This window comes from Mytilus galloprovincialis, chromosome 6, assembly GCF_965363235.1.
Source record: "Mytilus galloprovincialis chromosome 6, xbMytGall1.hap1.1, whole genome shotgun sequence".
NCBI lineage: Eukaryota > Metazoa > Mollusca > Bivalvia > Mytilida > Mytilidae > Mytilus > Mytilus galloprovincialis.
In genome coordinates, this window is record NC_134843.1 from 72811010 (window position 1) to 72830510 (window position 19501).

At 32.0% G+C, this 19501-nt stretch overlaps 1 protein-coding gene across 1 annotated transcript in view; it reads left to right on the forward strand.

Annotated features, from left to right (window-relative positions):
- LOC143080255 (uncharacterized) overlaps window positions 1–11708 on the forward strand; it is a 34320-nt gene extending 22612 nt beyond the window's left edge. The window contains exons 7-15 of the mRNA XM_076255995.1: window positions 355–508; window positions 1675–1820; window positions 2325–2532; window positions 3476–3611; window positions 5591–6074; window positions 7866–7914; window positions 8245–8468; window positions 10778–10862; window positions 11215–11708. Coding sequence (XP_076112110.1) covers window positions 355–508; window positions 1675–1820; window positions 2325–2532; window positions 3476–3611; window positions 5591–6074; window positions 7866–7914; window positions 8245–8468; window positions 10778–10862; window positions 11215–11495 — 1767 coding nt within the window. The 3' untranslated portion in view covers window positions 11496–11708. The remainder of the gene's footprint in view (window positions 1–354; window positions 509–1674; window positions 1821–2324; window positions 2533–3475; window positions 3612–5590; window positions 6075–7865; window positions 7915–8244; window positions 8469–10777; window positions 10863–11214) is intronic.
- Window positions 11709–19501: the final 7793 nt, after the last annotated feature.

Sequence of the window (19501 nt, forward strand, 5' to 3'; positions counted from 1 at the left end):
ATATAGATGAGACTACATACGATCGAATAATAAGGACATTATACATAAAACAGAACTTTTCTGTATTCTTTCCAGTAACTGCAGTTGTTTCCGAGCTGTTCAATTACTCAATGTACTAACACATGTTTGTCGAATAAAGGTTACCAAAGAGTTTAAACTCAGGCGATTCTGTTTTTTTGTTTTACAAATGGATATGGTTTTGAAAATATTTCTAAATATAATCTTAAACAAAGAATCAATTCATGATGTAAAACTTGCAACGTTCTTGTATTGGTATTTTACACCCAAAGTTATGATTTGTACTATGGTTCATTAAATGATACTAGCTTAATTAAGTGTATTTTGTATTTCAAGGCAGTGCTATGGACTCATGCAGACATCAAAAAGGCATCAGAGAACCACAGGGAGTTAGAAAATATAAAAACAGCTGGTTCTTATATAGATATAGCATGCGAAAATTCAACCAAAAGAGATTCTGATTTGGCGATGTATGATTTTGGATGTGTTGGTAAGTGGTACAGTGTTTATTTAAAATGCATGCTCCAATATGTTTTGTTTTTCTTCTTTTTCTTCCACACCCGAGGGTATCACCAGCCCAGTAGTCAGCACTTCGGTGTTGACATGAATATCAATAATATGGTCAATTTTATAAATTTTCTGTTTACAAAACTTTTGAATTTTTCGAAAAACTAAGGATTTTCTTACCCCAGGAGTAGATTACCTTAGCCGTGTTTGGCACAACTTTTGGGAATTTCGGGTCCTCAATGCTCTTCAACTTTGTATTTGTTTGGCTTTTTAACTTTTTTGATCTGAGCGTCACTGATGAGACTTACGTAGACGAAACGCGCGTCTGGCGTATAAAATTATAATCCAGGTACTTTTGATAACTATTTACACCACTGGGTCGATGCCACTGCTGGTGGACGTTTCGTCCCCGAGGGTATCACCAGCCCAGTAGTCAGCACTTCGGTGTTGACATGAATATCAAGTATATGGTCATTTTTATAAATTTTCTGTTTACAAAACTTTTGAATTTTTCGAAAAACTAAGGATTTTCTTACCCCAGGAGTAGATTACCTTAGCCTTATTTGGCACAACTTTTGGGAATTTTGGGTCCTCAATGCTCTTCAACTTTGTATTTGTTTGGCTTTTTAACTTTTTTTATCTGAGCGTCACTGATGAGACTTATGTAGACGAAACGCGCGTCTGGCGTATAAAATTATAATCCTGGTACTTTTGATAACTATTTACACCACTGGGTCGATGCCACTGCTGGTGGACGTTTCGTCCCCGAGGGTATCACCAGCCCAGTAGTCAGCACTTCGGTGTTGACATGAATATCAAGTATATCGTCATTTTTATAAATTTTCTGTTTACAAAACTTTTGAATTTTTCGAAAAACTAAGGATTTTCTTACCCTAGGAGTAGATTACCTTAGCCGTATTTGGCATAACTTTTGGGAATTTTGGGTCCTCAATGCTCTTCAACTTTGTATTTGTTTGGTTTTTTTACTATTTTGACCTGAGCGTCACTGATGAGTCTTATGTAGACGAACTGCGCGTCTGGCGTATAAAATTATAATCCTGGTACTTTTGATAACTGTGAGTTATTTTAAGATATGAATGTCTACAGAAACAATATACGGAAAGTAACAAATCTTTCTTTATTATCTAGTTGACAAACAAATACGTAATAAACAGTCCGTTAACCAAGAGACTCTTAACAGATGTAGCAGATGGTTTGTCAACAATCTAAACCCTGACGAAAATGCATTGCAATTCAACGATGTCTTTGGTAGTCAATTCATGGAAGTCCTGAAGGTTTGTTAAAATATGTATAACATACGGCAATACAGTATGAATAACTGTTTACTCAACAAGAGTGTAGACGTTTACTATTTGGTATATAAAAAAAACAGAAACAAAAACAAGAGCCAGTTAATATCTAAAGGATAATCTAAACAAAAAAATAATATCATTGCCGAAAGGAAAAATGTAAAAAAACAAATAATTTACAATACAATACACAAGAAAAATACCAAACGAAAATGCGGGCTTCAGGGGTTCCGTAAATTAAGCAGAATCTGTTTTAATACATGTAGTTATAATCATAGAATTGATCATGAAAAGTAATAATTCAATACTAAGTCGTTCTCATAAAGTGTTTTATTAATATATAGGAGACATGTAAGGATTTGACGAAAGAAATCAACACCAAAACTTGCCAAAGAAATAAACTCTGGCCGTATGGTTTAAGTAATCTGTAAGGTATACTAGTTCATAATATTTTATGTGTAAAATTGTTAATGATTTTTCAATTTGCAGACAAAAGAGACAGATGGGGACAAGAATCGCTTAATACTTCGTCATTTGCACGATTCTGATGTTGACTTCGATAAATTTTTAGTCGAAATGATTTCTTCCCAGCCAAATGTGTCACATAAATTAAATTCTGTAAAAAATCAAGTCAAGCTGTCTAGAAAAACTGAAAACACCGACTTCGAGGACAATTTTGCATGTGACTTTGATCCAGGTATGACGATTTATAGTAAAATAGATTCACATTCAAAACGAAGATTATATAAACGCAAGTGTCATATAATTGGTTCAGATTCTAAATGTTCTACAAATACCAGATTTTCTAAAATATATTTTGAATATTCGTTTTGTTTGTTAAATGAATTAACGACTGATATATTTGTTTAAACCAGTGATTCAACTTGGTGAAGAATTTCCAATCGAGTACTCGTTGGATTTACTGAGCGCTATTCTCGAACTCGTTTGGATAACATCTTCAAAAAGGAAACACAAAATTACACCGGTTTTACGTTATATGGGTACTAGTCGTATGAACGTAAACCCTCAACATTTTCAAACGAAAAAGATTAAATTTGCAAGAATTCTATTAAAAAATGAATGGCTAATTTACTAAATGTACTAATTATGTAAAGTTGCAATAATCATACCTTAGATATTTGTTTTAATATATTAGCTATCCTCATCAAATGTTTATGAATATATCCTTTAATGAAATCCTTTGATGAGCTCAAAACAAAAACTAATTAAAGGACAAGGTTCACTTTTGTACAAAATTGACTAAAATGTCAACTTTATCAAAAAACATTATCAATTGTCTTAATAGTATTATCAAAAGTATTTCTATATGATATTTTAATTGTTTGGTCCGATGTAAAATGAAACTCAAAAATTTAGGACCAATGTTAACCCCTCGTGAACAAACACAAAACGGTAACCATTGTTGGGTATAGTGAGTTCAATTCTTTTAATGCGGTAACGACGCATTCAAAATTCACAACATTCACAAACATGATGAAGAAGAGGCTTTATTTTTAGAGGAGCAGTTATAAATTTGAAAATATAGAGATACACTTTATACATTTTATAAGACAATTGAAGAACAAAACGATAAAGAAACATATTATATAATGTTATGCTGATCATTACTAATTTAACAGATTTTGAAAAGAAGGAGGGTACCATTCGTGTAGTTTCAAAGTTTTCAGGAAAAAGTTGGGAGGTTGTACCAACAGAGGCATCTGCAGAACATCAAGCAAGGTTCCTAAAACTTCCGTCAGGAAATGATAACTATCAGTGAGTGCATAATCATTAATATCAATTATTTTTCTGGAGTATTAATCTGGAAAATCTTACAAAGGTATTGGTAGTTATTTGTGCGTTTTAAACTAACAGTAATTGAAATAGTGGTCAAGCATTTATATTTATACTTTTACAGTTGGTTATGATATTGATGTATGGCTAAGACAAATAACATTACCCATAACATTTCGTTTTAATGTTCCCACTTAGCATGATATCTCATTCGAAAGCGTATCTTCTCTTTTATTGTCTTTGCTTGATCATCAATACTCGTAGGTGCAATTTTCATAAAATCACGATGAGTGTCAAGGACAAATGAAGAACGGACAATTGTTTTCAATTTTGAAATATAACACAAATTTTGAATATTCTGTCTACTCAATAATGATATTTTGTTTGAAAATATGAGAAAAAGTAGAACAGAATTCGAAGTTAACTGTTGTTAATCATATTTATCGAATGTAGATAAATATTAATGACAAGTTTTATAAAAATGGCGCAGTTTGCTAGAAATTCCAGTTAGAATGATGAAAATTCAAGAAAAAAATAACATTTCGCGCTAATCAAACAGCAAATTATGTTAACGGACACAGTTGTCAAACATACTGTTTGCCAAAGAGTCATGTTTATAGGAGAAAGTTAGAATACTGAAACTTTGATATTTCCAAAGTTTTGTAAATAATTTGTTTTTTTTAACTGTAAACGCTAGTTTATGGTAGAAACTGGACCTCTTTTGTTGGCCTATTTGATTGAAGAATGTTGGTCTCTTGTCGAGAGTTGTCTCATTGGCAATCATACCACATCTTCTTTTTTATATTCTTTATTATTAAAAAAAAGTTTTTTGGACGATTCAGTAACTGCGAGAACTCTTAATCGTACATTTATGTTTATTTGACTTGTTGGTGATTTTTTTTTTCATTTACAGTTTGATTATCTATATATCTAGTTCCACTATTTTTAATATTTTCAACCTTTGATACGTGTTTGATTTGACGATACCTTTGCACTTCTGTTCTCTTCCTATGAACAACGCAATTATTTATTTTGTATTATATATTTCCGTATTCTTTTGTATACAATACTACAGAATTATTCTATTTATCTTTGTAAATTATTTTCTTCGGCGGTATTTTGTCTAAGATTATGGTTGTTTTTCTAATATTGTTTTACACTTGATGTTACACTATTGTTTCAAGTTGGTGTAGACTGACGCCCATCAAAATGTTTAAACTCGCTGCATTTGTAACATCCCAGCGGCACCAGCATATGTAGTATATGTGTCTCAATTGATATGTTTCTCTAGAGGTAGCTCAAAGTACCTTGATGTTGTTGAACGAGGAATACTGCTTTCTCAAAAGTTCCTAAGACAGGGCTTTGAATCAATCAAATTAGGGTCATCACTCAAGACATTTTACGGTCGTCTTCATGAGCTGATTGGCCATTGTGACAAAAGTGTGTCAAAAATTGATAGTCTTCCTCAGTCATAATAACCTTCATTCATTACCGAACTGAACAAAGAAATAACACGACGGGTGCCGTATACGTTGCAGGAAATGCTTACCCTACCGGAGCACCGGATTTCACTCCCGGTTTTTAGTGGAGTTCGTGTTGTTTCTTAATTATTATTTATAACTGTTGATGTAAATGTCCTAAGTCGGAAACTTGATGTGCAGTGGTTGTCGTTTGTTGATATGGTTCGTAAGTTTTTATTCCCCTAGTTTTATAAAGTTAGACCGTTGGCTTTTCCATTTGAATGGTTTTACACTAGTTATTTGTTGGACCCTTTAAAGCTTGATATTCAGTGTGAGCCAGAGACCCGTGTTGAATGCCATACTTTGAACTATAAAGTTTTACTTTTATTAATTGTGACTTTAGTTGGCACTCATTCTACATCTTCATATATCTATTTACAAAGATAAAACCCTGAACAGAAGAATGTAAACGTAAAACATATGTGTTCATTCTTTCTGCAGATTTTTAGGACTAGTTGTTCCAGATAACATTTCAAACGAAGATGTTTGTAAAGCAGCTGAGATACTTGAAGGATTGAGTTGCGTCACTAATGTTTCAATAATCTGTCGTCAAAAGCATTCAAATCCTCATGAAGTCATAATTGAATGTGTCAAATCTGAAAATGTAGAAAACACATTACAACACTTGGATTCTATAGGTTATAATGATGGACCGGCTGAGAGTGCAGAGTTTGGTGTTGTTGATGGAGAAGAGATCGAAATAAAGTTCGAATCAAATCTTTATTTAAAGCGTCTAAAACGTTCTCTGCTGAAGATTAAATTTTACAAGCATCTCCAATCCAATAGATATTCTGAGTACTTAGAAGTCGTCAGCAGTGAGGATCAAGGTGCAGACATTAACTACCATGGCTATCTACAGTACAGTGTACATCCGGGTCGTCTGTCCTTACCCAGAACAGGGTCGCTTGTGGTGTACGTTCCAAAGGTATGCTCAGTTTTCTAATACTATGTTTCTTGCATGCAAATCAGTGCTTTTAACAACAAATTTGTACATAAATGAAGCTTTTTACTGAAATTATTTTTAAGAGAGCATAATATACATGTTGCTTAAATGTTTTCGTCTTGATATGTGTCAATTTCGCTTATCTCTAATAGGTTATAGGGCCTGAGTCAAGATTGATGTGTATTTTATGCCGCCTATAAGTTTACTGTAAAAAACAAAAGAACATCAATAAGTTTATGTTTTGATTGCACACCATATGTTCTTTTCTGGTACATAATATTTCATTTAAGACTAATTGATTGATTGGTGGATTTCGGATGTAGACTTTTAACTTCAATCACTCTTAGTTATATCATGGCGGTCAGTTTTTTATTTGAAACCGAAGAGCCCACAGAGAACCACTGATTTTGACCAGAAAACTAATAATCCTAGTCAATTGGGCCCATCGGAACCAGCATATGGAAATATATGTGTCTCAATTGGTACGTTACTCTATAGCTAGCTCATAGTACGTTGATTTTACTAAACGAGGAATACTGCTTTCTTAAGTTTCTAAGACGGGGCTATGAATCAATCAAATAAAGGTCATCACTCAAGAAATTTTACGGTCGTCATCATGAGCTGATTGGCCATTATGACAAAAGTGTGTCAGATAGTTATCAAAGGTACCAGGATTATAATATAGTACGCCAGACGCGCATTTCGTCTTCATAAGACTCATCAGTGACGCTCATATCAAAACATTTATAAAACCAAACAAGTACAAAGTTGAAGAGCATTGAGGATCCAAAATTCCAAAAAGTTGTGCCAAATACGGCTAAGGTAATCTATGCCTGGGATAAGAAAATCCTTAGTTTTTCGAAAATTTTATGTTTTATAAACAGGAAATTTATCAAAAATGACCACATTGTTGATATTCATGTCAACACAGAAATCATATCTGATATTCTTCCTTAGTCATACTAACCTTCCATCATTACCGAACTGAACAAAGAAATAACACACCGGGTGCCGAATACGGTGCGGGAAATGCTTACCCTTCCAGAGCACCTGATTTCACTCCCGGTTTTTAGTGGAGTTCGTGTTGTTTAATATTTATTATTTATTACTGTTGATGTAAATGTCCTTTGATTTTGCGAATCTTTGTTTACTTTTTGGTTTGATTGTTATTGTCTTAGTTCGAACTCGAAGGTCAGATTGCATGTAGTATAATAGTAGATATACTATGTACACTCGGTCCCCGACGCAGTTTGAACCACATGTAATATCAACCACATTCACTACATTCCGACAAGGTTTTAAAAGTTCAATAAATAAACACCAACAAAAGTTTAGCAGTGTGCATCAACAATCCAACCGGCATTCAAAATCAAACCTGTTATTTTCTGAACACATATTTCAATATCATAGGAGCACCATTTTTCACTTGTGTTTTGCATTTGTGTAATGGAAAGGCATACAAACTTTTGTCGCATCATCCAACCTAAACACATGTTTAGAAAACGATAATATATAACACCAATTGTTCTTTACGGGATTTTGTGAGCTGTATTGGAAACACTTAAAATTTAAATCAAACAAAATTCTAACTACATAGTTTTTACAAATAGATTATTATGTATATTTTCATTGGAACCAGTGGATTTTGATTGGTGTAAACAGTAGTTTTCTTTTGAACATATATGTCGATAATACAATAATTTTAGTATGTACTATTTGTCAATAATTATTATTGATACGTATCCGGGTTTTTTTTTTTAATCATTCTGCTAGCCTTTGGAGGATATGGTGCGCAACTTTCCATATACACTTGATGTTCCAGGTATGTTCATGTAAATTTTCATGTACCAATTTTTGTTGATTTCGTTATTACAATGTATATACGAATTACGAGTTTAAATTATGAAACAAGTACAAATATTTTTAAATATGTAGAATGCCGGTCCACTAGAATAGAGACTTTTTAATACCACAAAATCGTATATCAACGACAATATAATGTTTCATCAATCCTCTTTTTACTCTTTTCTGTAAAACACAAAACTATTGAGTTTTGTATTAAATACCATCTTTAGAAATGAATAACAAAAGAAAGGTTTGTGACTCATAAAAAACGTTCAATACATATGTTTCTTCAATTAATGTTTTACAGTGAAGGCATTGGCTAAGTTCATCGCTTGGCAGTTAACATGCACAAATTTTAATTCAACAAAATGGGTGAAACTTGGTGGGTATCTCACTGGCTGCGACACTCATCTGTATCATCACATCTGTAAAACTATTGACAAAAAATCAACAACAGCACCACAACGAGAGCGATGCGAACACTACATTTTATATTGGGCAAATCATCATGCATCTACAGAATCAGATAAGGTAATAAAAACATGACTTTTTATGTTAGTACGTCTATATTCGTATACATCAGTATTTAAGTGACAAGATTATGTAGACAAAAGTTTAATTTTATATTTAAAAAAAAGAAATATTACAAATGTATTACATAAACTAGTATAGTGATCATAACAAAGAATACTCAGATTATGAAATTTAAAAGTTTTTCTAGTTTTTTTCTGCCACTTTAGTAGAAAATTGAACGGCAAAGTTGAGTTGATAGCTTTTAAACCATGTTTAATCTACCATTTTCTACATAACAAAACGTCTGTACCAAGTATTGTGAAGGAAACAAAAGTTGTAAGCTGTATAATTGTATTGCAGTAGCCACATTCAGGTATAAAGTAACAACAACAAAAGAATGACGCTACAATGAAAGTTCCTTACCGACGTCCGCAGGACGTCACGTTAAAGTTCGTGGGTTTTACAAATAAATGAAATGAAATATTTCTTTTAAAAATTAATGTCTCATATAAATTAAAATAATTTAAATTTACTGTCACTTCACTTCAATATAATTGAAAAAATGTCACTTTAAACACTTTCTGATTTTCTCTATGGCATCTATCTTGGCTCTTCGTTGATATCTTTGCGTCTGGGTAATAATTGAATCGGATTCACAAATCTCCAAAGGATATAACTTTACAATTGGTCTGTTAAGTTAAGAGTTAGATGTTCGGACCGTCGCAGATCGCACAAGGTTATCGTTTCCATAAGTAAGTTCTTCAATTACACCGAGTTTCCATGTCGGACGTGGAGAATTATCATCATATATCTGAACTACATCTCCTAGTTTTACACTTTGATTGTTATTTCCAGACACTCGGTGAAATTCTCGTAATGAAGTCAAATATTCATGTTTCCATCTTGTTAAAAATTGTTCAATAAGACGGAATCTCCTTTTTGCTTGATCATTCATAGTTTCATGATTGTTTGTTAAATCGGCACTATAACAGTCTGTTTCATCTGTATGTAACGGATACGGGAAAGATTTAATTTGTCTTCCATACAATAGATGCGACGGGGTAAGCGGCTCTGGATCGGCAATGTCCGACGATATATAGGTAAGCGGTCTATTGTTAAGGTTAGCTTCAATTTCCACAACTAATGTCTGTAACAGAGCTAAATCTATACATGCGCGTCCGAGAATCTTTTTAAGACAAGAAATATGACAGTTGTTATCCATTCCTTTAATGTGTTTGAGCTTTTGATTTTGTCAATTGTATCGGGACTTTAATTTTGAATTTTCCTCGGAGTTCAGTATTTCTTCATTTTTTCATTTATCACTAATACTATAAATTATTTACATTTTCTTGTTTTTCATCATACACATGTGTGCATGCCTTAATGACTGCAAAATACAATTTGTTTTGTATTGATACCACGAAGATTTCATCTGCACGGAGGTGCAAACGTCTGATAAGAAAAAAAATGTAATATGTTTTTATCTGCTTTTTACGATAATTAAATACAAAAGTACAACCAGGAGGATAAATTAAAGTCTGGTGCAATCATGCAACATATTTTTATTTCAAAATATTTTAAAAAAAAACCAACATCCATTTCAACTCACTACCAAGTGTGTTAAAATATTCGACATTTTTATCGGATATATTCAGACTCCATGTATAAATACATGTATCCACCCACCATCATGTTAGTGGTTACAAAGTTGCTTGTCAATTAATTCAACTTCATTTTGAATTAGGATTAAACAAGCTGTATATACAACATTGTCATTTATTTAGTCATCAATGTGTTTGAGCAACACCGCTCCTTAACAATTTGTACATTGGATACCAATGCCCGTTTTTCCCGACTTCTTACATTGACTGTCAACCGTATTATGAACGTCATAATGGGACACTTTACAACGATTAAAAACAAATCTTATTAAATCGAAAATATTTTCAGTTGAAAACCTAAATAAACTAACTTTTCCATTCCATTTTAAAACGAGCAATGTATTTTTCAAGACATTTAGACAATCATTTTATTAGAAATAACTGTAATATTTTGTCAGTCTATTCGAAATAACATTAAAAAAAATGTGGTGCACACTGTTAAATAACCCGCTACCCGCGTTATTCAGTGTGCACCAAGGGTTTTTTTGTTATTTCTTCATAGACGGAAAAAATATTACAGTCATTCCTTAAATAAAAACAGGTATTCAGGAAAAGTATAAAGAATGGATTAAATTTATATTTCCACACTCATTGTCTTTATATGATTAAGATAACCACTTAGGTCAGTTTGTACTATAGTGCGTTTGATTGTGGTTTTGTTTTAAGGTCGAGAAGATAATCAAGTCCCATCATGATCCAAACATGGAATCAGATGCGCATCAGTTCATCAAGCCATACCTTCCTGGGAAAGGTACAACTATAATGTCATCACATAAGAACCTTTAATTCAAGATCTGAATCGTTCAGGCTTTTATCTAAATTGATAACTCTTGTGTGTGCATGTTCAAATGTCATACAATTAGCCTCGGATGGTCTTAACGAAAAAGAAACAAGATTTATCATATTGTTCACTTAACGAATGTTTCGTTCTTTTATACTCGCTAATTTCTATATAGGAACAATAACTTCATTTATATTGATCTAGATTCGGAAATTTTAAATTAAATAAATATTGATATATGTTACTATTTTTCAGCTATTTTTGTAATAACATTATTGATACAGACTATCCTTTACTAATTTTGAATTAATTCTAACTGCAGGGATATTTTCAAACGATAGTTTAGAGAAAATGGCATTCGCAATAGCTGGTGAATGGGAATCAATGGCGAAAAAACTTGGTTTTACAAATGATGAAATAAATGAAATAAAAAATAATCAACCATTAGCAGTCAGACAGACACTACGAATGTTAGATGTATGGCGACTATCAGATAGTGCGATACAGAAAGGCACAGATCTTGTGAAGAATTTCCTTGAAACAGCAAAGTCAGCACAGTGTGGAGCAAAATTGCTCACCATCATATCTAGAAATATAAACTGAGCAACGTATAATCATATTAACCACAGCAAAACAAAAACGAGTTTAAATGAAAATATTGTATATGCATGTATATAATAAATTGTTATTTGAAGTGAGCATGTCTTTTTAACACAATGACAGTTATGACAGAAATTTACTATTGATAACTAGTAGTTCAAAATTTTGTTTAGTAAAAGTTTATTTGTACAATCATTTCTGCAGTTCCCTGTTGAAAGAATAGTAATAAATGTAAACTCAATTGCAAGTGTGTGATTAATCGTTATATAACTAGGACAGATATGTCTTAAACTAATAATTGTGATAATTAAGGAACAACATTTAATAAAAAAAAAATGGAGAAGAAAGATACTCCATATACTTTTTGTGGAAAAAAGTTATTCTGGTGTCTATAGTATCAGGTATTAAAACGAAGAAAAATCATTTACGAATCTTTCTGAGATTGTCAATTTTCAGTCAAGCATTTTAATACTTTCATTAAGAAAGAAAATTCTCTTCTGAACAAAAGTGAACTTTCAGACTTAACTGGATGATAAAAATGATGATGATGCATCATGAAATGTTCTTAGGAAGTAACAATAGTTATCAAAGGTACCAGGATTATAATTTAGTACACCAGACTTGCGTTTCGTCTACATAAGACTCATCAGTGACGCTCATATCAAAATATTTATAAAGCCAAAAAGGTACAAAGTTGAAGAGCATTGATGATCCAAAATTCCAAAATGTTGTGCCAAATACGGCTAAGGTAATCTATGCCTGGGATGAGAAAATCCTTAGTTTTTCTAAAACTTCAAATTTTGAAAAACAAAAAATTTATAAATATGACCACATTATTGATATTCATGTCTACACCGAAGTGTTGACTACTGGGCAAACGAGAATAATGACTGTTTGTGATTTTTCTTCAAATGTATTCCTTTCCTGATACAAGTGAGGACAAGAACAAACTTAAACATTAGAGAATAGATGTTTAAAGGAATCATTGCATTCAAATTGTAAAAGAAAGTGTAAAAAAAACAATAAAAAAAAAATGGTAGAACATGCAAAAATGTGATAAAAAAATGTTTTCAGTTATCCTCCATTGAAAAATGATTGGGTTTTTTTTGTGCTTTTTTTTCAATTGAATTAAAAAAAATTGAACAATAGACGAAGTTGCATAAAACAATGATAAGCTTTTATAGTCAAATAACCAACATCTGGTAAATACTTCTACTGCAGGACTGTTTGTGTCAGGGCTTTAGCAGATAAATAAAGGCAACAATAGTATACCGCTGTTCGAAAGTCATAAAACGATTGAGAGAAAACAAATCCAGGTTACAAACTCAAACCGAGGAAACACATCAACTATAAGAGGAACTCAACACAACAAGAGAAACAATGAAATGCAACAATGAGCCACACGACAATGCAAAACACACAGAAGCGTTTAAGATAACAACTGCCATTTTCCTGACTCGCTATTTGACTAGTAAGTCTTGTTTATATAAATGAAAATGCTCTTCTTGCAGACAATTAGCGCATTCATACACAGCTTACAGCATGTCTGTCTATCTGTCTAGTTGGTTGACTCTATGTAAAGCTAATTTGACGATGGCTCATCAACAAAACTATGAGATGTACGATATTGTTAAATATGAAAATCATTTCATCATTAAACAATGATACGTTTAATTGAAATGAAAAAAATAAACTGTTCTGACTGTCGACTTTTCAAATCTTAAGCACATATAGTAGGATAAAATTTTGACCATTAAACACGCACGCAAAATGATCGATTAGCCGTTTATTTGTGTTTATAAAAATAATAGTAATATGAATGCCAATACGATAACTCTTCATCCAAGTTAGAAATTGAAAAAATAATTAATTATAGGTCAAAGTGCGGCCTTCAAGACGGAGCCTTTGCTCACAACGAACAACAAACTATGAAGGACCGCAAAATAACTACATTTAGTGTAAATCAATTTAATCAGGAACACAACGGGCTTATAAATATATAACATCTCCATGCCTTATATAGCATGTACTGTAATACGACGCTAGATTAAAACTGATGTGGAAAGGTCACACCCGGCCACCGAAAGCTTCATTTTTTTAAGCCCAGGTGATCGTGTGGTCTAGCGGGACGGCTACAGTACAGGCTATTTGGTGTCACGATATCTCAGTAGCATGGGTTTGAATCCCGGCGAGGGAAAAACATTGTTGGGTTGATGTTTAGACGAGTTGTATATATGTATATATAGATTGCCTTACAATGTAATTTTAACACACTATTTAGGTTGTTAATATAAGAATGTTTGAAATATTTACAAAATGATGTAAATAAACGCAATATTTCGCTAGACCAACTAGCTTTATCAAGCGTGCGTCTATCCAGGTGAAATAGGATGTAGATGATAAGAAACTTTTGCAGCTCAATGTATATGTTGCACTTGAATTTAGCTGCCTTGAAAATAAGAAAATTTTGCAGCTCAATGCATATGTTGCACTTGGAATAAGCTGCCTTGAAAATACATAATTGGTAATTGAAAACGTCCATTGGCCAATATTACGGGATATGCTTTGTATTAAATTATTCTTAACTTTCCTGTATCTTTTCTCGTCTTTTTCGTTAAGACCATCAGGTCCTAAAATGTTGAGTTGGTGGATCCAAAAGTGTTCTCTTCTCTTTCTCGCCTTGGTGTCCCACTCGGTGTTGACTTCTATGATTTGGAAAGTAACATTATCAAAAGGATGTTTTGTTGAATGAAGATGTCTTGAGAGAGGACAGTTTTTGTTGGTTTTGTACGATGAACGATGGTTATTGAGCCGAATATTAAATTTTTCTATTGTTTCTCCCACATACGGAATGCCACAAGTTTCACATGTTACTATATAAATTGAGTTCTCCGTTTTACAGTTGGAATTTGAGAAGATGGTATAATTTTGTTTAGTAACGGAGCTGATGAAAGACCTGCTTGTATTGACAGCTTTACAACACAAACAATTCCTTCGACCACATTGTTTGTAGCAACCGGGAGAGTAAGAGTAGGCTGCTTTGCTAATACAGATGTCACTAATTTGTCACGGATGTTTTTAGGTCTTCTGAAGACCATGAGTGGTAGTGATGGAAATACTTTTTGTAGATTTGAATCATTTTCTATAATTTTCCAATGCTTCTGAACCTTGGATGACACATTTTTAAAATCAGGATTGTAAGTGAGTACAAGGGGTGTTCTGTTAGATGCTTTATTCTTATCTTAGTACTCTAGAAATTCTTGGCGACTAGTTATGTTTGCTAGTTCGGAAGCGCTATCAATGATGGTGTTATTGTATCCTCGAACAACTAGATGTTTACGTAGTTGTCCAAGTCTAGCATTTTTTGTATTTTCAGTAGAGCATATTCTATTGATTCGCAATGCCTGACTAAATGGATGATTCATATGTAAATTTTATTGAATGTTGGAAAGAGTTACAGTGTTCTAGAAATTCATTAAGATGTTCTTGTGAATCTGTCCATTTGAAATCAATATCGTCAATCATATATAAGGAAAAAAACGAAAAATAACAAAACACTTATGAACCACATTTACAAACGACAACTACCAAACAACAGGCTCTGTCAAAGGTCAAGTGCAAACAAATGCAGCAATAAAAAAATATTACCAACATGCTAAGACCATGATGATAAATATTCCGTATTATAACTAGTCAATTGTCTTGGAGTGTAGATTCTAGATACTTACGTTGTGGATCAGCTTTATTACGTGTTATAGAGGATTGTTATATGTTTATGTAAATAATATTTTTACTGTTTAGTCTATGTTTGCTTATATCCATTTGAAGCCGAACAGTACTTTTCATCCTGTCATAATGTTCTTGTTCTGTGGTAATCTTTTGTATTTTTGTTTTTCAATTTTGCTTAATTGTGCTTTTTATATATAAAAAAGAAGATGTGGTATGATTGTCAATGAGACAATTCACCACAAGAGACCAAAATGACACAGAAATTAACATCTATAGGGTACCGTACGTCTATTTGCTTTCTTTACACAATGTTATCAACATAATAGCATCTTATGCGATTGACATACAGGTGAGAGGTTAAGCAAGCTATAAAATCAAGTTTCTTCTACTGTTTTCTACAAAAGAGAATGCCCTTAAAATCAGGAACATGACTGTTATCCATTCGTTTTTGAGCCTTTACTATTGCTATTTTATCAGGGCTTTCCGTTTGGAATTTTCCTCAGAGTTTAATAATTTTGTCATTTTACCTTTCAAATGTTTCAACAGGCGTCAACATGAAATAGTAGGGTTACATAACAACATAGAAAAACTATAAAATATCAATTGTAATGGCTTAACCTTTGAGTCTTCAATGCTCTTCAACTTTTTAGTTGTTTGGCTTTATAACTAGTTTGATATAAGCGTTACTGTGGCTTTAAAACTATTTTAATCAGTGAGTTACTGTTGAGTCGTATGTAGACGAAACGCGCGTCTGGCGTATTGAATTATTATCCGGTACCTTTGATAACTATTTACACCACTTGGTCGATGCAACTGCTGGTTGACGTTCGTTCCCGATGGTATCACCAGCCTAGTAGTCAGCACATCGGTGTTGACAAGCATATCAATTAAATGAACATTTTATAATTTTCCTGTAACAAAACTTTGAATTTTAGAAAAACGATGATATAACCTTTGTCGTATTTTGGAATTTTAGGTTCTCGATGCTCATTGACTTTTTACTTGTTTGGCCTAACACCTATTTTGATCTGAGCGTCCCTTATGAGTCTACTAATGTATACGAAACGCTTGGAAATCCTGGTACCTTTAGTAATCATTAACTCAATCGATAAGACATTTCATCAAAAACAAGTACATTGTAAACACAAACAAGTAATATGATATAATACAAATAAAAATATAATATAGATACAAAAAAAGAGGGGAGGGGTTTAAAATAATATCAGAAAAACAACTATTGAACGAAATGGCGTTAAATAATATAAGGGACACAGCTAATTTCAATATATTTTATTTGATTGTAAGAACTGTAGCGTATTAAACTATTGTAATAAAAATTCATAAAATCTGATACAATTTGTAGATTTAGCTAACAAAGTCCTTATATTTGTTTAAAGTAACATTCGTTTATAGTGTAAAATTGTTTTAACGTTAAATAAGCTATAATTAAAAGTTGCTTGCTAGTCCCTCTCTGTGTTTGATATTAGATAACTCTGGTTAATTTCCCTTTCAATCTATCATGACGGGAAGATAAATAATTCGACTTTCATTTGTAGACTTTTTCAAAAATGATGAACGGTTCTTTATATTGGTATTTAATCATTTTAAACATTTTACATTTATGAAATGATATTCGTACATCAGTGTTTTTGATACACCAATAACAAAAACTAAAATATATTGAATTGATACATATTGTAATTATTCAAAATTATATCAGAAAGCTATACTTTATTATAAAATAATGAACCTGTTCAAGGGAGACAATACTCGCATAACTTTTTTTTCGAATCGGCAGATAATACAAAGGAGTTTCACTCTTGCATACAAATGGCCATGACATCAATATAATTAATTAACTATGCATTCGTGCTCCAACTTCAATGAAGATTCTAAATTATAAATATAACCAAAAGTTGTTAATCTATAGGATAGTGAAGACTAATGAAAGCTACCCAACTGTAAAATATATTTCTTTGAAATTTTTTAAAACTTCCTCAACAAAATACTCGATCCACTTGACTTTCATAGCTCATAACTAACGTTTTTTTCTCAATAATTGAATGAAGCAGTAAAAGATTGTTTGCTTCCCAAAGTGTAAAACGCAATAAAAATCGTATGCTTGCATCATCTTACCCAAATACAGATTTAATTAAGTCCTGTTCATTTCGACATTGTTTGTTTATTTAAAAAAACGGTTTGAAACAAATCATAAGTACATGTTAAGATCCGACTAAATGCCGATATCCCGATATCGTGAGGTAAATATGCTATTTAAAGAAGTACATGGAGTACGAAATTTTGTTTCATAAAATAACATTCATTGTTTACAGAACGAGACAAAGTGCAAATAAATGGTTATGCTACATACTTGTCAAAGGTGGTCAGTATTAAGCATAGTAAGACGAGATATAACACAACGTAAGAATACATTGAATCACAAAACTGTATTACAAATTGTCTCAACTTGTCAATTTAACACGAACGGATGATTTTTTAAAGCAGTCTCTATATAAAAAGTGAACGTGGATGTGTTTTTCTACATCCCGAAAAAAATTCGACAAGAATTCAATTTTAGACATGTTTTAATTGTTGATGATAACCTTTACTACCCCAATTTTTAAGGGTTTGTTTTGCTTATCTTTAGTGTTTATGTTAATATTTAGTGTACTAATGTTTGTCTGTCTGTCTTTTTTCCTTTTTAGCCACGGCGTTGTCAAATTTAAATCATTTATTTATTTCTTATTTTAAACATTATTTTTGTACAACTACATGCAGGTAAATATTGATCCACGTGGTAAAGACTAAAATTATATATACCGTCAATCAGCACTTTGGATTAGGTCAGTTTCTTGGCATCAATTGTTTTAATTCTATTTTGTAGCACTAATATTTTTATGACAATTGATAAAGTTTAGAAAACACCAGAAGCAGACAAACATATAATTTTCATAATAAGTAAATAGAATCAAAAGACAAGAAAAGCGTATTTTTGTTAATTTCCAGAAGATGTGAATCAACTATACAATTAGTGTATGATTGTAGTTTAGGTGTTTTGAAAAGGTTGCTGCTGATTCTCACCTTAAACATGTTGTTAAACATTTACACATAATAGTACTAATAGATAAACATACATTTATACAAACTACGTGAACTATGGTACTTTACAGTTTTTGCTGTATGTTTGGATTTTAATTGAAGAAAACAAATTTGTACGACTAGCAAGTAGTTGAATGAGTTCAAGGAACTTCACAATACAATACAGCACATACCCTTCATCTTTGAAGGGCAAATAAAGGTTTCATTTATTTACGCCTACAAGTTCTGTTTGACCTACTCATTATGTTTTACCGTTTATATGATTGTTTGTTCCAATTAATACTTCATATTAGTATTCCCTACTGTGCCAACAATACTGCCAATATAACAGAATAAGTCTCAAATCAGTAGATTATTATTTTTATCAACGTTATGAAATTTCCCTTCTCCTATTTGGGATCTGTGGTTTGTAATTCTGTATAAATAGTATTTGCATGCTGATTCAAGATCCTTACCGTACTTCAAATTGTAATGCATCCTTTAAAATGTCCCTGTTGGTCTTGTAAATAACACAATTTTAAAGGACTTAAGCTTGAGTTCAAATTGTCTTTAAAGATACTTTAATTATTCTAAATATTTCTGAAGTCACATTTACCTCTATTTTTAAAATTATTTACAAATGAAAATGTTAAATCACACAAATACTTAACTCCGAGGAAAGTTAAAAAAAAGAACGTCTCTATTAAATGGCAAAATTAAAAACTGAAACACATCTAACGAATGGATAACAACTGTCGTATTCTTGACTTCGTATAGGCATTTGTTATGTAGAACATGGTGTATCAAACAAGTTGTATAGCTAGATACACCTCTCACTGGTATGACAGTATCATAAAATTCCATTATATTGGCAACAATGTGAGAACAAAACAAACAGACATAATAGGTATACATGTAAAAAATAGGAGTAAAGCAGTCAACATCGTGTATTTATCTCAACATGCTTAATCACTATAACAAATAACAAATATATAAAGACACATTAACAATTTACACTATTTACAGTCGCTAAAATAAATTTTCATAAAAGTCTGTAACAATATTCCCATACGATGACAATTGAATGATGGAATGGTGCACCAAATTAGGAAAGCTTCTAATTTTATGTCGATGGAACATTGATTAAACCGATCTGGTTTGACTTTAATCGTTATGAAACATGGTTATGCAGGGTAACATTA